This window comes from Crocodylus porosus, unplaced genomic scaffold, assembly GCF_001723895.1.
Source record: "Crocodylus porosus isolate Cpor-Errol unplaced genomic scaffold, CroPor_comp1, whole genome shotgun sequence".
Taxonomy (NCBI): Eukaryota; Metazoa; Chordata; order Crocodylia; family Crocodylidae; genus Crocodylus; species Crocodylus porosus.
The window spans coordinates 5,567,288-5,590,305 of record NW_017728935.1 but is presented as its reverse complement, the minus strand read 5'-3'; the positions used below and the strand labels follow the sequence as shown (position 1 = coordinate 5,590,305).

At 42.8% G+C, this 23,018-nt stretch overlaps 2 protein-coding genes across 3 annotated transcripts in view; both read left to right on the top strand.

Moving 5' to 3' along the window:
• The first annotated feature begins 328 nt into the window (after nt 1-328).
• On the top strand, nt 329-13,015 carry LOC109317846 (bile acid receptor-like). Of its 2 annotated transcripts, none has more exons than XM_019546775.1 (11): nt 329-545; nt 5,848-5,974; nt 6,570-6,932; nt 9,109-9,249; nt 9,584-9,714; nt 9,809-9,913; nt 10,094-10,193; nt 10,891-11,019; nt 11,435-11,554; nt 11,919-12,032; nt 12,606-13,015. In XM_019546775.1, exons 2-11 carry the CDS (start codon nt 5,884-5,886, stop codon nt 12,842-12,844), a joined length of 1,533 nt encoding a protein of 510 aa, XP_019402320.1. In that variant the 5' UTR covers nt 329-545; nt 5,848-5,883; the 3' UTR covers nt 12,845-13,015. The 2 variants fall into 2 exon arrangements, with proteins under 2 accessions (XP_019402320.1, XP_019402321.1); XM_019546776.1 differs by having other exon boundaries at nt 11,962-12,032; nt 12,606-12,689.
• Nucleotides 13,016-13,329: 314 nt separating this feature from the next.
• SYCP1 (synaptonemal complex protein 1) overlaps nt 13,330-23,018 on the top strand; it is a 35,443-nt gene continuing 25,754 nt past the window's right edge. The window contains exons 1-9 of the mRNA XM_019546497.1: nt 13,330-13,437; nt 14,097-14,181; nt 14,367-14,413; nt 17,570-17,734; nt 18,246-18,313; nt 18,525-18,598; nt 18,738-18,796; nt 20,775-20,844; nt 22,246-22,319. Coding sequence (XP_019402042.1) covers nt 13,330-13,437; nt 14,097-14,181; nt 14,367-14,413; nt 17,570-17,734; nt 18,246-18,313; nt 18,525-18,598; nt 18,738-18,796; nt 20,775-20,844; nt 22,246-22,319 — 750 coding nt within the window. The remainder of the gene's footprint in view (nt 13,438-14,096; nt 14,182-14,366; nt 14,414-17,569; nt 17,735-18,245; nt 18,314-18,524; nt 18,599-18,737; nt 18,797-20,774; nt 20,845-22,245; nt 22,320-23,018) is intronic.

Genomic DNA, 23,018 nt, shown 5'->3' with positions numbered 1-23,018 from the left:
CTCCCAAATTTAGATTATGCCACAAATATATATGGTAAAATAATATTACTGCAGTTATAGTAGTAGTAAAATAATATTCGTAACACTAGTAAAATAATGCTAGTACAATGTACTAGTATTAAGTAGTACTAAGTAATATGTTAATATATTTATTAACATGCAGAGAGATCAGTGTTAACCAAAGTAAGAGAAGGTCAAATTCTATCAAGAAAACAAAGTATTTAGCAAGTTGACTAGGAGAACTCTGGGAAAGTGTGACGTGAGGATCCTAGTGGCCTCTGTCCCTGATGATCCAGTTATTATTTGATTTATGTGGACTTGCAGCTGCCCTTGTTTTGACCCTAGCAAGGGCTGTGTGGGAAGTTTGTGTCTCTGATAGAGCTAAAGCTCTGCTCTGCAGAGTGTCTGGAGCCTAAGTGTATGCAAAGAAACTGATAAATAGGGAAAAGGCCCCGTTTCCTCCAGTTGAAAATCAGAGTTGAAGTAACTGTTGCATCTTAGATTCCCTCCAGGAAGAGAAGGCGTTCTCTCTGGGGCAACTGTATGTAAGTATTTAATTCACTTTTCTAATAGCCGAGGAATTGCGTAGTATCAGTCTACCCACAAATTAATTGTGCTTTGGTGATATGTACTATTGAAAAAACTTTTGTCATTTGATTTTTAGGATGTTGTCTTGGTTACAAAAGAAAGAAAGATTACAGTTTTTAAAGCAGGTGATCTTCACTGCCAGTAGTTTTGTTTCAAGGGTATTATGCCAATGTAGACTGCTTGCTGATATACAGTATGCTGGTTACTGAAGAGGATTGCCTTTTTCTTTCCTAAAGATAAGGAAATGCACAATGGAAGTAAGTGTTGATTGAATAGGTCTGTCTGTTCAAGTCATGTAATTATTATGCTATAAAAGAGTTCAGGCCCTGAGGATTTTGTGTTACAAGTAAATCTGTGTTAGGTTTAATTTTTAAAAATGTATTTGTTAACTATAAAAGACAAACTTTTCTTTAAGTGGCAATGTCACACCTCCACAGCACATGAGACAAAAAGTAACAGTGAAAGACCTGGTCTTCCCTTACTTGACAAAGTATATACATTATTCCACTGAAATAATTAGACATACAACAGTTTGTCAAAGGTAAAAACAGAGGTTACAAAATATTTACTTACAAAACTATCCATTATTGAAATAATCCAGTCTCTGTTATGGAAATCCCCCAAAAGTGATCAGATGGACGCGTCAAAAGACCAAATATCTTTTAGTGAGTAACACAGATTTCCTCAGATCTCATCTTAATTTGGGATTCGTAGCAGATTAAGAGAACAAGAGAAAACACCAGGGCTCAGATTTATTAGTACATTTGACTCATTCTGATATTGCTGAAGTTGTTTTCTGATTCTATAAGCTTTGCCAAATAAAAATGTTTCTAGTTTAAATGCAGATGTGTGTAATGGAGTGTAGCCAGATATATCACCTGGCAATAGTATCCAGTGCTAGTGGCCAGTAAACACCTAGCCAAATGCTTATTTTAATTTTCATAACCTTCTTCTTTCTGGAAAAAAATAAAGCTGCTTAGCAGCAATGGCTGTTCATTCATGCTTTTTCCCAGGCTATGGGGTGCACTAGATAAATGTAAAAGACCTTCAGCTCAAGTTCCTGAAATTCTCTTGGAACAAGAAATTTCCCTTATGACACAACTGTCAAAATATTTACAATAGATGTTAATGTACTGTTGAATCAGAGATTTTGAAGAGCTCCCTAGAGCATCTTCTTGAAGAATGATGTTACATATTGTAATAGTCATCATAATAACATTACAAAAAACAACATCACATCTTCTGCCATCAATAGCATGTAATCAGATCCAGTGTCTTTTAGTCTGTCTATGTGACTTCTGCTCAGTCAATCAATTGACAGTCTTTGGTCACAATTTCCTATTTTACTTTTATGTATTTATTAGGTGACCATTTAAAATGCTACTTATTACTAAGATCTGACTCTTGCTAAACGTTTGCGTGACTTGTCAGATTTGAATGGGTAGGTAGCCTATTGCATTAATAGACATCCCTGTTTAGGTCTGATATAATTTCTAAGAAAGACTACTGCACAAATAATTAAAGAGTACTATGAGTAAGATTTGCAGAAATGCCTATGTGATTTAGAAACCTTAGTTCCCCCAAAAGTCAAATGAGTTTGGATGGCTTTTGTCACTTAATTGCTTCTGAAAAATGTACCCTAAAGTTTTATGAAAAGGGTGGTATATTTTTTCATTTGTTTTCTAACTATGAAAAGAGACACCCCGCATTCTAACATTAGCTAGAATGTCACGTAAGAGATAGTTAAAAATAGAGTGAGAGAGAGCACGCAAGCAAGGCCTAATTTTCCTGTTTTTTAGGCAAGTCTCAGATAAGCTCAATTTACCTCAGAAGACTAATGGGTTTTATCCCAAGTGTGGCACTGTGAAATAGGAAAAAGGGATGATAGTGGCTGCCTTGCTTTAAGGGTTGTATCATAGCATCCATTTTATTATTCGGTTTCAGTCGTCCACTTTTCATGAAGTTTCATTTTCTGCGCTAAACTTCTTCAGGCTTCATCTCTGTTCAGAGGTAACCTCTTTTAATGAAGCAAAATAAGTGTCTCGGCTATTTTTGAGTAAGAGCAGAGTAGAGGAAGGCAATTTTGCGATGGGCTCATCTAAGGTAAAACATTACCACTCTGCATGGACACAGCCATCGTCCAGGAAACCTGCTTTTCCATGTTCTGGTGAATTCTGAGCGCTAAGTGACCTTTGAAAAATGCATGTCCTGCGTTTATGCTACAATGCACGTGAAGTTGTTAAATTCAGAGCGTGCAGCTAAAGCAGCTGTGCTACACATACAAACGATAGGGCCAATGATTATTAATATGTGAACCGAGAACAGGCGTCTAGAGATTCTGTTCGATCCCTGCAGTCCTTGGAAGTGGAGGAGACTAGGGATGGCTAGCACCCAGAAGATTTGCAGGCAAGGGCTCTGTTCAAAGCATTGTAAAAGCTCTGCCAGCTTCCCAAGCATGAGGGACAGAGCAATCGCAGGGAATCCAGACTATAGCATAAGTGCATTGTCAGTTTTGTAAATCCACTGATCCTCAAAGTCCTGAAGAGGAGGTTCCTTCTTCTGATTTTTTCCCCTATTTTTAAAATACGTATGGAAAAAAGCAATGCAGTGTCATGCCAGAATATGTTACCGGATCCCTAATCTCTCATATGCATTATGGCAATAGCGTCTTTATTTTCATAATCATACTATTTCTCAAATAAATGTGGTTTTTGATTTTAGTATCCATGTCGCTGTTCTGTTAACCAAGAATATACTGCAGTTTAAACTGACCCATTCTAGTTTGTGGATGTTGTGAACATTCAACATTTACTCGTCTAATGTGAAATACTATTACGGACACTGTTGCCGTACACTTGCACACAAAAGAACAGAATGCAAATCTAATCTGGAATCTGACTCTTGCCATTTCTGACTCTGGAGTACTTTACTCTCAAACCTTAATGTTCTCCTAGTCTGTTTTTGAAGGAAACATACAGCATAATTTAACTTTTGCTACCCTGTAAAACCACATGACCAGGATAATTGGGCCAAATCCCGAAATCTGTTCTCAAATAACACTCATTCAAGTCAGTGGAAGCTTTGCCTGAACAAAGCTTGATTGAAGGCATCACAATGAATTAAACTGATGACACAATGCATGTGGAAATGTACTGCATTTACATTACAGATAGAATGGGTCAGTGTAATTTTATTTTACTTTGCAGTACATGTTCACGTAAAGCAACAACTACAAGTGTATTGGAATTAGAAATACACATTTCCATCAGTTTAAAAAAGTGCATATTTGCTGAAGAGAAAAATGTAGACTTTGTCCATGCCAAATTGATCCCAGTGATAAGGGCCTCATGATTCACGGAGTCACTTCTCTTTCAAGCAAATATTTACTAGCAGAGATAAGAACGGCAACATTCCAGTCTCTATACACGACTGGAACTGAAACCTTTCCTGTCCTTCCATATGCCTGTACTGGGAGAAGACATGCAAAGTATTTGTTAGCTGGGGATGGGTATGCCTCAACATACAGTTTCATTCTGGATTTCCTAGAACCATAAATTCATCTTCTGATGCTCACTAGGTAAACTGTATTCCATGTAGCATCCCATGCAGGTCTTTCAGGAGATCTTAAGAAACCAAGCTCCTGTTGGCTCTGCAGGCATCATTACAGATCCTATGACACTTTGGGTGGGAGGAAATATTTGACCCAATGTTCCAGTGGCAAAATTTCCTGTTCCTAAACCATCGTACGACATGCTATATGCTCGATGGCTACCCTTTAACAGTGTTATATATCAACTGAGAGTTGTTTGGGGATCCATTAGAGTGAAAGGTCTGGCAAAAATCTAAAATACAAACACCATCTATTTCTCATGTTGTGTGGGTGTGTGAAGATACACAGCATCTTAGATACCTTTTTCTACAGTGCTTTCAACATTTCACGTGTCTCATTTATATCCTATATTCTGTATATACTTCATACCTAATAGAATTTTACTTTAAAGGGTTTCAGAGTTTATAATTGTTTACAGCTTCCTTCTATATACCTACAGGTTAGCGAACTCCCCTCTTGTCAGCACGGAGGCGGAAAGGGATCTGGGGGTCATCACTGACGCCAAGATGAACACGGGTCGGCAGTGTGGGGACGCGGTCAGGAAGCCCAACCGCACCTTGTCATGCATCCACAGATGCATCTCGAGCAGGTCCAAGGAGGTGATCCTCCCCCTCTATGCGGCACTGGTCAGGCCGTATGATCAGGGGACAACAGGGCAGGCCCTACGAGGACAGGCTACGGGACCTGAACCTGTTCAGCCTCCACAAGAGAAGCTGAGGGGGGATCTTGTGGCCTGTTATAAACTAGTCAGGGGGGACCAGCAGGCACTGGGGGAGTCCCTGTTCCCCCGAGCACCGCCAGGAGTGACCAGGAATAACCGTCACAAGCTGGCAGAGGGTAGGTTTAGGCTAGATATCAGGAGGCGCTACTTCACGGTCAGGGCGGCTAGGGCCTGGAACCAACTTCCAAGAGAAGTGGTGCAGGCTCCTACCTTGGAGGTCTTTAAGAGGAGGTTAGATGTACACCTTGCTGGGGTCGTTTGACCCCAGTATTCTTTCCTGCCATGGCAGGGGGTCGGACTAGCTGATCTGCTCAGGTCCCTTCCGACCCTAGAAACTATGAAACTATATTTACTCCTCTTGTGAAGCTAGGCATTTTTACTGATATGAGTTGGACTGTTTAGCGAGCAGGCAGCCCTTGCACTGAAGCACCCTCATGCCCCAGCCAGCCAGCTCAGTGCCTGCACGTGCACTGCTGCACATGAAAAAACTCCTTAGCAGGGTAGTAGTTGTATGTAGGAGTCCTACCTTGCTGTACAGTTTATTAGTTTCATGTGCCCAAATAGCCAACTGTGCAGTAAATTAGTCAACTGCTCAGTAAATGTTTCATGTTGACTTGCCCACAGGGTACTATGGAACAGCTATTGCACCTTAAATCTACATCCTAGCTTATTTTGCAATAACTTCCCAGTGTAGAAAAGCCTTTACAGGTGAGGGGTAACCATCTATTCTTGACTTGCAGAGCTCTGCTGCCTATGATCAATGGACTTTCTATCCATCTTCATGTCTCTTACTATCTGATCATGGCCTGACAGTTTGGATACTTCTCTCTTTTCAGAGCTGTATGGCTAATCTCCCACACCAACTGTTTCTGAAGTGACACTTCTCTGCCTTATTACAGGCTAAGTCTTGAAATTTCCATTTCTTCAGGTTTCCTCCTCAAAGGTACATCCTATACCAAAGTGAATGAAACTGTGGGAGGTGGAGCAGAATATGGCAAATACCTTTGTCACTGTACCTGATGGATATTGTCTTGCTGAACCCATTCAGTATTATGGTGAGCAAAGCAAAACGCAAGTATTAAGAAAGCAAAATGAGTGTCTGCAGCAGTCATGGGTTGGTTGGTTTGTTGTTTGATTTATCATTAAAAAGCTGTGCACACTTCCACATTAACTATCCAGTCCATGCTGTGAGAAATGTTCATAGTATATTACTTTTTATCCGTGCATTGACTGGAACTTATTTAGGAGTAAATATTCTGCTAGACAGAAGCCCAGCCTCTTTACTGGAGCACAATCTGAATCCACAAACATTAATAGCAGGTGCAAGTCAGAGTATACCGCACTCTAAATACACGATTTATGTCTGCAATTCAACTAACTGTGCAAAACAAATCATTGCTTCGTAAGATTCCAGTAGCATCATCAATATGACATTGATCAAGCATATATGAAAACAGCCCCTACCTACTTCCCAAACTTTACTAAGAAAAATGACAAGCACCAATTTAAGGGGAAAAGCGTGACATTTTGAAAATGTATTTCTTAGTAGCTGTGCCTTAATAGTTACAGAGTATAAAAAGATATTAAAATCTGCAATAGTCACAAACCCTTCCTTAGGTTTTAGTTTCATTCTTGACTTTCATTGTCTAGATGTTTTGCCAGAGCACATCAATTATCAGCTGCAAGATACAGACTTTCAGCCTGCTCCTTACTGCCAGTATTCACCGGTACAGTTTCCTCCAGTGTTACCGTCACAGCCGTCTCAGCCCCAATACAGCATGTATAGCCTGGACTCTCAGTACGGTGACGGGCAGTACATAATAAGTAATTGTGAATTAAACAAACCTCCCTGCATGATTGCTCATACTGATGAGGATGGATATCACGGACTAAAACGACCAAGAATAAGTCACTCCTCCTTGCGTGTGAAGGGACAGGAAGAGTTCTGTGTTGTGTGTGGAGACAAGGCCTCTGGATACCACTATAATGCACTCACTTGTGAAGGCTGTAAAGGTAAGGGAGAAATAGTTTCCTGTGACTTGAACAAATGGTGCCCTGTTACTCATTGCAACTGTACTAACATTCCATGTGTGCAATTGTAAATTGTCATATTTCTCATAATTGTTATTCACCTTCCCGAGATTCTCTCTAGCTGAGGAGTGGCCTAATTTGTGGGGGGGCCTCTCATAAATCTACCTGCTGACTGCAGCCAACTCAACCTTCTTGTCCCTACCTTTAAAACCTGCATGAATCTACCCTTCCTGCTTATCTGCCCTTGTCTCTTTACACTTGGGTCCACCCCTTTTCTTTCATCAATGCTGCCACCCTGTTCCATCGATCTGTCACAAAGACATCTGTGCCCCTTTTTCTTCCTTCCCCTATGCATACGGCAGCCTTCATGAGTGTATGTGCAATGCTACTAACCTTGTCACATTCAGATGCCTCCGAGATACCCACTTCTGCTGTGAGAACTATGAGAAACTGGTTGACTACTGCTAGGCTGTGCACATTGAGATATTCTGTCATACTGCATACACAAAAAACAACATTATTCATAGGATCAGAAGGGTCTTTTAGAATTGTGTTCAGTCCCTGATACTGTAAGCGCATCGTAAAATCCTGGCATACAAACGTACTAGATTGCTCTAACGGTTAGGAACCTTCTTCTAATTCCCAGCCTAAGTTTATTTATGGCCAGCTTATACCTATTTGGTCGTGTGCCAATATTATCCTTTAGCTTAAATCAGGGGAATCAAACTCATCCGGAGCCACAGGCCAGCCTGAGACCGCAGGGTTCCTCAGGGGCCGGATCCGTCTCAAGGCATGGGGGCAGCTGCTGTTGCTACTGTGGCAGAGGCAAAGGCAGTGGGGTGTGGTGGCAGTGACAACATCAGATGTGGTGATGGCTCTGGAGGCAGGGGTTTGCCAGCAGCTGGAGTGTGCTGGAGGGTGCTGCACTAGCTAGCCAAGCCCATCCTCGCCAGCAAAGGCCAGCAGGACCAAAGGGCCCTGAATTGTGGCAGACTGGTGCCCGCCCAGGCTACTGGTGGGTTGGACAGATGTCTCTATGGGCCATAGCCAGCCCACAGGCCATACATTTGACACCCCTGGTTTAACTAGTTCTTTTCCTCCCTTGTGTTTACCCTACTAAAGGGTTGATAAACAGCAACCGTATTCCCCTCTCAACCCTTTATTTTTCCAGGCCAAATAGGCCCAGTGGCTTTAATCTGTTTTTGCCAGAATTGCTCTGCTTTTCTCCGTTTAGATTTCATAGATTTCGTAGACATTCGGGCTGGAAGGCACCCCGAAGGATCATCCGGTCCAGGCCCCTTCCCCAGGGCAGGAAGTCAGCAGGGATCATAAGATCCCAGCAAGATATGCATCCAAACGTGTCTTGAAGCTCTATCCTAGTAGCTCTTCTCTGCACTTGTTCCAATTTCACAATATCTGTCTTAAAAATGTCTGGAATTGTACCCAGATTAGGTCTGGTCAGAGCCTTCTCTATTTCTGTTTCTCTACTGGAAATACCTTTGTTGATGCATCCTAGCAATGCTGCAGGAGATAACTAGAACCCAGGCCACTTTATCCATTTCCTAACTTTTCCCCTTTGTCTGTCTGCTTGATTTGCAGTTTGGGCACTCTTCTGTACTTGGGAACTGCTCAGCAATCTGTGGGAGCAACCGGATACATAATAGATGATGATGTTTGCCCCAGACAGTTGAAATGCAGCTCTGGCAACGGCCACAGCCATCACCAAAGAGTGAGATGTGGCACTCGCTTTCCCCAGCTGCAAGCATCCCCCTTGCCAGGCCTGTATTTTGGCTTGTTTTAGTGAATGCAGTGTGCAAGATTCATTTTTATGGCTTGATCTCCTACGCTGAATATGCCACAAGTGGTCACTTGTGAGTTTCTGGATTGGATTGCTTGCCAATTTTAATAGGCCCTCTCTTTACTGCTAAGCATGGATTTAAGGGAGTTACCTTGGTCAAACACTAGTTAACATTAGTCATAAAGCAGCCCCAAAAATCATAATGATGCTAAGACCGTCATAAAAAGTTGCCACGTAAAAAACCCAACATAATACCCTCACTTCAGAAACATCATAGAGCAACTCTTTAAATAAGTAACCGTGGAATGAAGAATGGTTTCCCAGGTTCTTTCCCATAATCCCAAATACCATTGTTCTTAGGATTCTTTCGACGTAGTATCACCAAGAATGCAGTGTATAGATGTAAAAACGGCGGCCACTGTGAAATGGACATGTACATGCGACGGAAGTGCCAGGAGTGTCGCCTGAAGAAGTGTAAGGCTGTGGGAATGCTGGCAGAATGTAAGTGCTCTGCTGCTGTTTGTCACTGCAGTCAATTCTCTGGCAATTTTTTTTCATCTTTAGTACTAAGTGAAAGGGGCTGGGGATCGGGCCCTGGGGCCCAGCGTGCCCGATCTGTTGCTTAACTCTTCTGCACATTCAGGCTTTTGATGGAAATCAACTGACAAAATACAGCGTCAGAGGCTAAACTTGGAACTTCTTGTCACGGGAGAACATTCATAGGCAGAGAGCTGGTTTCCCCGTAGTCAGTAACTCCTGAGGTGTCAGGCTTATGTACTACATCTCATAACACAAGGGGCTGTTTAGACTTAAGTCTTTTCATACTGTTTCACAGGTTTGCTAACTGAAGTCCAGTGCAAGTCAAAGCGACTCAGAAAAAACTGCAAACAGAAAAGCAGTTTCCTTTGTAATGTCAAGGTAGAAGATGAGGGAGTGAACAACAAACATGTATCGTCCACAACAAAAGTAGGAGATTTTTCACACTGAAGGCTTATGGTTTCATTTTTACCATAATTTCGGTCTTAACGGCATTGTCATTACCTGTGATTTTTCTTAATAGGTCCAAGAAAGGATGGAACTTACTCCAGGGGAACATCAGATTATTGATCACATTGTTGCGGCCCATCAAAAATACACAATTCCCTTGGAGGAAGCCAAAAAGTTTGTACGTACTTAGAATAGAAAGGCTACAATATTGCAATGTTCACTGTTAGTATCCTAAATTAGTATCCTAAATGCGCAACCTAAATTTTTAAATGTGGATGTTTTAGCAGTTTCTTTTGGTAACAATCCAGAAACATCATCCAGCGTGAGTCCATAGTCTTGTCTGGTTTCTTTCATTCAGCTACAGGAAACTGCAAACCCTGAAGAGAGTTTTTTGCGGCTCTCAGAGACTGCAGTGGTTCACGTGCAAGTACTGGTGGATTTTACAAAGAGACTTCCAGGTAAGTTGCTTCCTTTGCAGAATGCCATAACATATAACAAGGTGTTCAGAACTACCGTAGACTTTAGCGTTAATCTAAGAGGAACACATTTATTCTGTATGCGTATACTCAGACAAAATACGAAAGCTTCAGAAGAACTGGCATGCAATTGTATTTTACCTGCAAATCTGAGTGATTAGGAATGCCGTGTATTTACCAGCTTTGAAAAACTAAGAAGCCGTTCTCTACTCTGTCTTTCAAACAAGCCAGGTCAACTTGAGATGTACTTCTTTTCTCTTTAATACGGAAGGGTCACATCCATGATTATATTAAGCAGGACAACACATTTAAGGGATGTAAGACCTCAAATTGTGTGGTATAAACCACTACCAACTGGCAGGAATTAGGAAGAAATTTCCTTCCAGGCAAGTTTTTTCAAACCTATCTATATTGGGGCTTCCTGCACTTCCTTCTGGAAGGAGATGGACTACTGTTGTGGTCTGTTACATCTATTGCTATGTAAATATAAACTATGTAGAAAGCCCCAATCACTCCAATTTCTACTTTACTGTTTGGCGCACTTAATCTTGCCATCGTTGCAGTCAAGGCTACTGCTGACCCTTAAAGGCAGATACTAATAATTTTTGAACAATTTACTTTTGTAGCCTGAAGCCAAAGTCATCCCAAGTTTTGAATCTTATTAAATATTTTCCTCTAGGATTTGAAAGCTTAGCCAGCGATGACCAGATTGCACTACTAAAAGGTTCCACGGTTGAAGCAATGTTTCTGCGTTCAGCCCAGATATATAACCAGAGAGCTAATGAATGTCAGTCATCAGTGGGTGAAAGTAAGTTGTACTAATAAATTAGCTTTAACTAACACCTGCCTGACCACAGAAAAATAGAAGAGTGATTTGTATATTGCAAAGAACTCAAAAAGATCACAGCAGACCAGCGTGTTTCTAACACTGCAGATTCCTGTTTGAAGCCTCTGGTTTTACCATGCCAATTGTGTTTGTACATCTAACAGTGCTAACACTGCGTTGCACCTTGCGGGCCCCTTGAAAGGATCTCACACCACCCTGGTTGAGAGTGACTGGTTCACATGTTTGGGTGGATGCTTACCTGAATACATGACTCTCTGCACTGGATTTCCAAACAGCTAATCATTTTATACAATTACTCTGCAAAAAAAACCCATGCAAGCACATTTTAATTTAATTCAATTCAGCAGTGGACTTTTTCTCCCTTCCTTCCCCCAAGGTCACGTAAGAGTTTCTGATCATACTACATGTTGTCATGATCAAGACCTTGATAAAAGTACCGTTTATTCCCTGGAAATGTCTCACAGCGAAGAGAGTCCAACTTCCACCACTACCACAGGTAACTCAGCTCTTTGTACGAAAACCTTGGAAAACGGTTAGGTAGCTAAGCTGTTCGGACCATTCCCTTTAATGCTGACCAATATGCTCATTCTTTCCTCCTATTCACCAGTCTGTCTGGATCCACCGCTCTCTCTTTTCTTTGATTCACGTTCAAAGCTCACTGGGGTGGGAACATCCCAGGTGTATGCTGTTACACACTGTAATTATTATAATTCTTTAATAGACTTGCTGATTATTTCAAAATAGTTGAGGGATTTGAAAAACAACACGCAAGAGTTTTAAGAGAATCAATCAACAATAACAGAAAAAGTGTGCTTCTATATTGATTTCCACCCCCAAATTTCAATATTTTGTTTTCAAAGGAATCACTGAGGAATTTATCACGGCATTATTTTACTTCTACAGAAGCATGGGAGAACTTAATGTGACTGAGACAGAATATGCCCTGCTTGTTGCAACTACTGTGTTTTTTTCAGGTAACAGAGAGCTATAAAAGAAATGACTACATCGTGCGTGCTACCTAGAGGGTGCAGCTACACGTGCGCTTTAATGCGTAGTCCCGTATTTCACTTTGCATTAAAGCATCACGTCCAAACTGTGTGAATATGCTCATGCGCAATAAAAATAGACTGCTGCATATTAAGCGTCACTAAAAAACCATGTGCTTTCACTACTGCAGATTAGAGCAGCCTAACACAGATTTGTTTAGTACCTCACATTAGCAGTACTAAATTTAATGCACGGTAGCAGACGTGCATTAATGAACTTGTAGATGTGCCCAGAAAGGATCTATTTTTAACTGAACTGATCCTCACAATGAAAATCTGATCTTGCTACAGTTCCAGGAAGGAAAAGTATGCAACTACTATGCATTTTTGCTATACTTTTTAAAGAACAGCTCAAGGTGTATTTTTTGATGGTTTTGTTTCTCCTATCAGTATAATAACCTTCCGTGGATGTCAAATCCTGCCCTTAATAGCCTCATCAAAATCAGTGGGGCATTTGCAGTCAGCCAGCACTGGTCCCCATCACATTCATGTGTGTTTCAGACCGTCCGCTCCTCAGGAACAAGCAACACGTGGAAAAGCTTCAAGAACCACTGCTGGGTATTCTGTACAAGTACTCCAAGATCCACCACCCCGAGGACCCCCAGCACTTTGCCCGCCTCATCGGGAGGCTGACTGAACTCAGGACCCTCAACCACAACCATGCTGAGGTGCTGGTGACCTGGAGAGCGAAGGACCCCAGGCTGACCTCTCTGCTCTGCGAGATTTGGGATCTACACTGAGTCCCCCCTCCAGCAAGGGCCTCCTTGCCCTTAGTGGTGTCCCGGGCTACGCGCTTTGTGTAACCGCTGCCGACACGCGGCCATGCTCTCTGACGCCTGTAGTAGCCGCCATGAATGTGTACCGCACGGGGCTTCTCTGCTTTGGTTTGGAAATAAATATGGGAATGCTTTGGTTGTGCCACGACATGTGCCCAGAACACCACCACGTGCCCATCACAGCGCCACACGTGACCAGTGCAGCGTCACGTGCCCAGGCCAGCGGCACTCACGCCCAGCGCAGCGTTACGTGACCTGTACAGTACCGCACACGTGCGCAGTGCAGCGCCACGGCCCGTTTCCCCGCGCTGCGCACGGCCCGTTTGTGCGGGCGCTGCGCACGGCCCGAGCGGCGCTGGTGCCGGTGGCGGCGGGCGAGCTGCCGTCGCGTTTGCGCACGGCCCGTTGTGCTGGCGGGCGCGGAGCTGAGGGGGCGCGGGGCACGTGCCATGGGGACGGAGAAGCCCTTCAAGCTGTTCCTGCCGCCGCGGCCCGGCAGCGGGCACGTGTCGGCGGTGCGGCCGCAGGCCAGCGCGCGCCCCGCCAGCCAACTGCCGGTACCGGCCGCGAGCGCGTTGTGCTGTCCCGCCCCCGGGCCGGCCCCGAAAGGCGGGGTGCCGCCGGAGAAGGGCAGGGAGCGTGCTGGCTTTGAACGGGCCGACAGCACTCGAGGCAGCGACGGGCCGGCCCCTGCACGGCGTGCCGCGCCGATTGCTCCGCTCCGCTCCCCGCGCCCGGGCTCCCGTCCCCGGGCAGCGCGGCCCCCCCTGGGGAGCGGGGATTCACCTCTCCCGGGGAGACAGTCGTTCCCAGCGCCCACCCGACCCCCCGCGGCCGACGTGTAGCACACGGCCCGGGTCGGCCCGCAGGCGGACTGGACATAGACACAAGGTGCCCAACCAGAATAACGTGAAGGCACCTCCGGTCCATATCCGTGCACGTTTTACCAGTCGGTGAGATGATCCTGCCTTGAGCAGGGACGCTATGTGGTGAGGGCCCTTGCAGCCCCATTTCCCTATAACCCTAAAACAGATTTTTATGACATTTCCTTTAAAAAGCCCCAGATGCTTTCTAACTGAGGTTTGGCAGTGAAAGGAGAATGCTCTAGGGAGCAGAAACCAAGACTTGAAGGGGAGCTCGCCCTCTTCCAGCACTGGCTGTCATACCAAGGCCAGTCGTCAAGTCTGCCCCTAACACGCCGTTTACATTTGCATAGGGTTTTAATAAGTGCACGGAAGATGATTTTGGTTCGCCTTTTGTAACGCTGCGAACACCGAGCCAAAATGAAGTCACACGTTCAGGTAAATTCTCTCTATTTTCCGATGTTATGCACTTAAAATGAGTTCTAAAACACACTTGCAAATGTTGTCATCGCTAACTTCATTCCTTTTACACTACGTTATAAATGTGTATTTAGAAAATACATACACAGACACAGACACGTTTTGTTTTATGTTTTAAAACATAAATATGTTTTATTTTCCAGATCCCGTTTCACAGAAGGTAAAACTTTGGTCTAAGATAGAAGAAGAGGTCAGCGTGCAGTCTGTATATCTACTATCTAACATTTATGTATTTATCCTCACATCATTCCTAAAATTAGGAGTCAAATTTTTAAGAGAGGAAAGTTAGAACAGTGATAGATGCAATAGAGGACTTGGATGCCTAGAAGCTGGGCAGTGCCTTAATAAGTTGTCTGCATTTTGGACTGGAGTCCTTATCCCTGGGTTAGGCCCTTCAGTGCTCTGTACAGTAAAGGAGGAGAACTGTATGGCTCAGAAAAGGCTAAAAAATCTCCAGTATGCTGAATAGAGAGCTACCTTAAGTCAGTACACATCCACAAAGAGCAGTACTTCTCAACCAGGGTACTGTAGGACTAGGGTGCCTTTAAGATCCTTTCAGGTGCGTTGTGGAGGGCCATGCAATGTTAGCACTGTTAGGTGTTTTCCAATATGCATCCCTAGTGTTGAAAACATTCTGATCTGTTATGGTCTTTCTGGGTTTTTTGCAACAGCAGAATTGCTGTATTATTCTTTCTGTATTCAAAAATCAAGTGAAAATGAACAGCTGGCAATTTCTGAGGGGTGCCTTGAATCTATTAGGAGTGCCTTGACCCTAAAAAGCCTGAGAACCACTGACCTAGAGCTAACCCAAGAGTACACGCCACACAAGTGGCCCTGGCAATCTCTGTGGGGGACACGCACAAAATCAGAGCAGGCCCGCAGCACAGTGGCAGCTAGGGCAGGAAACAGAAAACAGAACAGCAGATCCGGCTGGGGAGGAGGACCAGAGAGGCAGTCGTGGACTGTGAGGCTTACTTTGTGGCACACCTGCCAGAGATTGGCCTCCACTGAGCTAGCCAGTAAAACACACTGAAGAAAGGGATGCTCTCTGTGACTCTTCCCAGGCAGGTGCCGTAACCACCAGACTATAGGTTGTCCTGCTTCGGTTGGGAGCACTCTCAGTTGTTCAAAGGTAGAAAAATATTCAAGATTCATCGGGCCAGAGAGAGAATGGATGCAGAAGACAAAGCATGATCCTGTAGCTTAGAAGAGATTTGTCTGGGCAGGGGCATGCTGAGTTCCAGTCTGTCTTCCTAGAAGCGTTTCTGTATTTTACCTTATGATTCTTTAACATCTGTATTTTAAGATAAGGTTATGGTCACCACTGCATGTTGTGTGGGCTTGGTAGTGTCAGTGTGCATTAGGAGTGCTTTGAGAATGCCTCCTGCATCAAGCTCCTCAGGGGTTATAAGCACAGCAGTGCCTAGATTCTGGGTCATCCTCAGCATTAAAGTTTAGCTTTCAGCTTTATCAAGACTGGAGCACTTTGGGTGTACCTCTAATCACTTGGGGAACCTATAAGGAAGTAAAGCGTGTCTGGACTTTACATGCTGCTAGGGATTAGGCAGTGGCTGAATGAGGGTTTTCAGGATCCTGGTTTTGGCATAAAGGGCACATATTTCACGTAAATCCTAGTTCAGATATCTTTTAAGGCTCTGGCTGAGTGCCATATTATTTTTATAATGTGCGTGTGTGTGTCCATACTTTGGTTAGTTTATAATGTGCAAATCCACCCTACCTTCTGCTTGACTTTAGACTGACATAACTAACTACATCTCAAATTGGAATGTCTCAGCAGTCACGTAAGCCAAACAATCACAATAGTCAATGCAAACGTAGCTGAATTGTGATAAACACTCCAGCCCAAAAGAAACAGCTACAGCATATAGTTGCATGTTCTGTATTATTCGTGACTGCAGGAAGTAAGGTAAGCAGTTCGAGCAGTTTTTAAAAAAAAAAGTAACAGTGAACAGTATTTTCTGGGAAGAATTGCAAGAGTTAACTTGAAGAGTTACCTGTGGCTCAAGACCCATGGTATGGGTATCAGTGAACTAGATGATCCTGGTGGCCCATGTTGGCTTAAAAACTGTGTGTTAATGAAACTATTAGTATGAACTGCTGAAATATTCTGGGTTATAGTAGGTTTATCCCATTTTTCCCTGTTCTTATGTTGCTGTTATTGTGCTCTACCATGACTCTCAGTATTGCTGTGTATTTTCAGGTGTGTGGATATACTCAGCCAGATCACACAAACTTCTTGCAGGTCTCATGGTTTTGGACTGAGTTTCTTAAGTCTTAGCAGTTAATAAAGTGCACCTATGCCGTATTCATTTCCTGCAGCCAGAGAAAATGAAAACATGTGACTTAATTGTTTGCTTTTTTATTAATTGTGCAAAAATGTCACCTGGTGTCCTTTCCCTCTATTCTATGACCTGCTTAATACCACTGCTTTACCATTTCCTGTATAGCACTCTACAAGTCTTCTTTAGAATGCTTGCCTGGCTGACATCAGGAGAAGCCACATCTGCTATAGAAAAACATTGTAGGAATTCTTGACTATGTTTCTTCAGAGCCTTACTGACTTCACTGTGTAACACCCAAGTATGGATGAATGACCACAGTATATGGAATTCTGAGAACAGGCATCTTTATGGAAAACCTAATAGGTGAAATCCTGGTGCCGTCGAATTTAAAAGCAAAACTCATATTAAATTCAATGGGGCTGGGATTTCACCTGGTGTAATCATACACGACATGCAAGAACAGTGCCATAGCAAGGGGGGGGAGGGTGAGCCGGGCAGCTGCCCTGAGCACCAAAGCGAAGAGGTGGCAACAGGTTCTGCCCAGCCAGGGTCGGGTGTGGGACAGAGCCGCAAGCAGCTCAGTGCACGGACGGGGGAAGAGTGGCTCCTGCTGCTGTGCACACTCTTGGGCAAGCATGGGGAGGTGTGTGCCCCCTGAATCTGCGCGGGGCAAGGGCAGGCTGCCACTGCGGGCTTTGCCCCGGGTGCCAAGCTTCATTGCTACAGCACTGCGCAAGAATTTAATTCAGCTATGTTAGAGAATCTGAGAATGGAAGGGTATTTTCCATTATTGTAGCAAAGTGATGCCAGTTTTCATTGTTTATTTCATGATAAAGGTTAGTGTACACAATGCTTTCAGTGGATGCTGTGGATCTGTGAAAACAGTGGTGTCAGTGGTGTTGTAAAACATATCCATTTAGAATTTGGCCTGTAAACATATGGAAACTTCCCCTGAAATTAATATTGTAAGAGAGAAATATGTGTTTAAAACATTTATAATTAAATTGATTTTGAGATTAAACTTGTGGAACTTGTTTCAGTAGAATATAGAGACTGTGAATGAGCTTTACTCTAAACTCTACAAAGAGGCTGAAAAGATCAAATGTTGGAAAGTGACTGTAGAAGCCGAACTGAAGCAGAAGGAGAGAAAATTGCAAGAGAATAGAAAGATTATAGAAGCGCAACGTAAAGCCATTCAGGAGTTACAGGCAAGTGCTTCTACAGTATATGTTAGAATATATTTTTAAGTATTAGTAATTTCCAAATGAATGCAAAATTTTGTTTCAAAGTAATTTAGGATTAAAGAATTTTTGTGTTGCATAAAACCCATGCGACTCAGTCTAACGTACCCAATATTTTCACATTAAAAGCAAATCCCATCTTTATTTTTAAACAACTATTTTCCTCTTATAAACAACTAAACTTTGTGTTGAAAACCATAAGAGTTAGCCTAGACAAAGGAACACAATAATTAACTCATGTAAATGAAGCTTCTTTATAATTTATGAAACTAGTACAGCAAAACTTGATGTTTTTATTGTCCTTACAATTACTATCGTAAGCCGCCATTCAATGTTTACTAATACAGCAACAAAGTAAAGTGTGCAAGAGAGAAAGAAAAAGGTAAAACTGATAGTGCAGGGAAGGTATATTTTCAGTGAATTTTGAAAATATCAATTATATTTTTGAATGACTGTACCCTTTTATTTATAAAATCAGTTTGAAAACGAAAAACTGAGTTCGAAACTGGAAAATGAGATATGTGAAAATAAGGATCTTCTGAAAGAGTGAGTAGTGCAAATAACGTTGCATTGAGATGTTCATATTGGAAATGCTTCTCTTGATTTATAGTTTTAAAAAATTGTTAACAGTACATTTAAGAAAGACATTATATATTATAAACATTCCAAGGCAGACATCTTGTCCTTTTTTTGTACCTACCAAGTACTGTGAACCCTGTAACATTATATAGATAATACAGTTTGATTCATTTTTCAGAAACAGCGCTACAAGGCATTTGTGCAATCTACTCAAGGAAACTTGTGCTCGATACACGGAGAAGTCCAGCAAATGTAAATAGTATTTCGACATTGTTTTAGTGTGAAACAACTTACATGTACTATTACATGAACGTACCCATTTATTGCATCTGTGTAATTTTTTGCATGTTTTAAAAGTAAAATTTTATGTAGTACATTTTTATATTGACAGATGAGCATGAAAGAGAAGAAACCAGACAATTCTGTATGGAACTTAATAATAATATTGAGGTAAATCATAATAACAGGATTCCAAAACTCTTCTTTGGATATCTGATTTGAGCTGATGTGAATGTGCTGAAATTTTCTGAAGTACAAAATACATTCCCTGTCATAGATAAATGGGCAATTACCACTGCACCAAGGGTTTAGGGGCTGTTGTTCACAAAGAGACTTAGATGGTGCAACACTGAGCTCACTATGCAATGTATATGAAGAGTTATGGGCCTCAGAACAGGATTCACAGCAGACAGCTGAACATGAAGCTGCCAAAGGTAGCCAGTAGAAAGGAATGAAGAGAGGAGTGTGCATTAAGCCCTTCAGGGTTTAGGTACCTGACATGAGGGTGCAGGGAAGTGCTGATGTCCACTTGGGACTTCCCACTGTACGCCCTTGGAGTTAAACACCTCCACCATTTCTATAGAAAACTCAAGAGTTTTATAGTTTCATAGTAGTTTGGGGTCAGAAGGAACCTGAACAGATCATCTAGTCTGACCCCCCGCCACTGGCAGGAGCACATGCTGGGATCACATGACCCCAAACAAGTGTTCGTCCAACCTCTTTTTGCATTTACCCAAGGTAGGAGCGAGGACCACTTCCCCTTGTGTTTTATAAAGGATCAAATTCTTGTTAAAACACAAGAGTGGTGGCGGTGCCGCCACCTTTTTAGGATACAGTCTAGTAGTAAGAGTGAACGTGGGAGACTCGGGTTCTGTTTCCTCCTCTGTTTAAGGGGGCTTTAAATTTTCCCACCAAACCTGGAAGGGCCCCAGATGATAGACTCTGGTGAGATATTCTGAAGTGGGAGGGGGTGATCTTAAGCACTCTTATTTAGTAGTTTGATTTGCAGAAAACATTCAAATAAGATTCAGTGAGGCAGAGAGAGGAACCATGCCTCTGTAGTCTCATGGTTAGAAGAGTCACCTGGGATGTTGGGAGTCTTGGGTTCCAGCTTCTATGCCAAGGAATATTTATGTATTTTACACCAATAGTCTTTGGAGCACAGACTTGAAACTAAGGTCTCCTCACTCCCAGGTGAGTGGTCTAACCACTTTTTTCCCTCTTGTTCTTTCTCTCTTGCCAAAAGGTTCTTTAGTGGTTTTCTGCAAAGTAGAACGGCTTTTTTTTTTAAGGAGAGGTGAAAGTGCCATTACCCAGCATAGCCTTTTTGTCCTTGGGAGGTAGAGATGTGTATTTGAGCCTGCTCAGACAGAGGAGGGAACTGAATCTGGGTCTCCCATATTGTGCAAATGCTCTCTAACCACTACACCAATGGCATGGAGCTGGTCCTTGGCTTGCATCAGTCACATGGACCCCCTTCCACCACAGTGCTGGATCTAGTGCCCATGGTGCCCACCCCAGCCCATTTGGGAGTATGCTGCAAGTGGCACCCACTTCAGCCAGTCAGGAACCTGTGCTCCATGTGGCACCCACATATCCCAGACCTGCTGGGGAGGGAGAGTGGGGCAGTGGGTACATTGCACATGGAATGGGTTCCATGTGGTGCAGATGCTAGCATGGCTGGAATGGGTATTATGTGCAGTGTAAATCCCAGGCCAGCTGGAATGGGCACTGCATCTGGCATGTGGCCTTTGAGTCAGCTCAAACCCAGGGGCAGCAAGCTGGCCGGATGTTGGGACTCTGCGGGCCAGGTCTGGCCTACAGGCTGTACATTTTACACCCCTGTGCTACACTATTGTATAAAAGGAAGTAGCAGCTGTCATCCCTGTACACACACATATAGCAGAAAGATGTAACTTCTCAAAATAGCTTACCATCTAAGTATAGAACTTCTTGAATAGCCTCTTTTAATTAGCAATGACTTTTAAAAGTATTAATTCAAATAAAGTAACATTTCTTTACAGTCTTAACTATTTAAAACTATATTTCTGAAAATAACATCAATTTGGAATAGTGCATATTTTAACCACTGTGCACATTCTTTTTCATTACATAAATTAGTTTATTAATATTTATTATTGTGTTTTAGGGGTTGATCCTGGCTTTTGAAGAACTTCAAGTAAAAGCAGAGAATTCCAGATTGGAAGTGTGCTTTAAGTGTACGTTCTGCTTAATTTTTACAGTACTCTCTTTGCACGTAAAACAGTGTGTGGGGAGACTTGTCCAGGCTTTATATTTCCTTGCTCCCGTCTTAATGCAATGGCAACCCTCTCCATCCTGGCACCAAAAGCACCGAGTACATGGGGACCCGAGGGCCCTGGCCCCACTCGGGAAGAGGGCTGTCACCTGAAATACGTAAAGCTTTCTACATGTCCATTGTCTTAGCGCCCGCCCCCCCCCCCAGCAAAAATAAAAGTTGGCACATATGCCTGGCATTGCTTTCCTTTTTTAGCTTCAGGTTGCTGCAGCCTCAGTTTCCCTTTACTCAAAGTATATCTTTCCAACTTGCCAGGAAGGAGTCATTCATTCAATGCCACACTCAAGTGATGTTCCAGGCAAAGTTTTATGTTTTAAGTGTATAAATCTAATTTGAAAGAAAAAATACTTATTTTTTTCCCCCCACCCTTACCTTCACTTCCCTGAAGGCTTTTCCTTTTAGTGTTGAAGCTGTGATAAGACGCAATGTAAGAGGAACACCTAAGCCCTACTTCTGGGCCTGCTGCATCAGCCCACCTACCCCCCCCACTGTTTTTTTAGAACAACCTGGGTTTGACAGATCCTTTGAAGGGTGCCAAACAGTTTAAAGAGATAAGCAGAGGCTCAGGCTTGTCCCTACTTGGCTGATCCCCCACCCTCACTGCCTGGCTCCCTTGCCAGGAGGTAAGCACTATAGTATATACATTAGTTTTTGAAATTGAGTACAACTCAATTCACAAACGTTTTGGAGGGGTACCTCGAGTCCACTGAGGTTTGCCTTAAGTCTACTAAGGACAAGAGCCACTGCCTTTGAATAATTTGACTCCTTGTCATATCTGGACTCGAAAACTATACAAGCTTGGCTGGTCCCAAGTCATTGGAACAGGCTCCCTGTTATGCTAATATTGCTTTTTTAAATTTTTATGGGGAGCATGTTTGTAGCCTTTCGCTTTTAGATTGAAAATAACATTTATGAGCTTATTGGTTTTGTTCTTTTTACTTCTAATTTAGTACCTGATAAAGAATGAATAGTTTCAGCGCAACCCATAGTGGTACTGTTTGTTTATTGGGATTTCTATCTGATTTATACCTGCCTAAGATTTGGTGTGTTAATGGCTTGTCTGCACTGTTAAGCGCCCAGTTTTGCATTAGTTCTTGACATAGAGTTCTCATTTACTTCCCATTTTATGGAATACTGGAGTCATTTTGTGAAAAAAACTAAAAAAAATCATGTCTTATAACTTCAAACATAACTTCAGTGATGAATCTATATTGAAAAAGTCATAAAACCTACGTTTATTTAAAAATTAAATTGATTTCTTTATATTTTAGTTTAAATATTAAATTACATTTTTTTTCTGAAGTAAAGGAAGAGGTGGAAAAAGTAGAGAAGCTTGAAAACAAATACAATATGGAAATACATATCAAGGAAAAGCAGGTTTGTATTATTATTGTAAATTTAAATGTATACTATTTTATTTGGGGTAATCTTTTGCAATGTCATACTCTGATGCAAGAATTTTGAACTCGGTAATTTGAGGAAATGGAAAGCAAAATATTTATTTAAACATGATGAAAATGTTTATTGAGAGTGATCTTTAAATGTGTTAGTTTGCATTGTTTGGATCAAAATATTAACGGGGGAACTTGGTATGGTAGGATTAGGATTAGAAAGAATCCTGGAGACTCTTCCCAAGGATACCAAGTAGGCCTGTGGGAAGCGACTAGTATTTGCTACGGATGTGGATTTGGACAGTTCGGGGGACAGTGATTCTTTTCTGTGATTCGAATCACTGTCCTGATTCAATTCGTCCAGATCACCCAGGCCCATCCCCTGCCCGCCCCAGCTCTCAGCACTTTGAAAGAAAAAAAAAAGCCCTGACTCACCAGGTGCTGCTGGGCGGGGGGCCATCCCTGCTGCCTCCCATTGCCCCATGCTGCATGGGGGGTAGTGCATGAGCCCTCTGGCCCCCTCCCATCCCAGCCACAGCCCTGGCTCTTTAAGGAAACCCCTGCCAAAACCCCAGACTCACTGGGTGCTGCCCGGTGGGGGAGGTGATTTCCACTTCCCCCTGCTGCCCCATGCCACATGGGGGGCTCTTCCATGAGCCTCCCAAAGCCCCAGGGCCACTGCAGG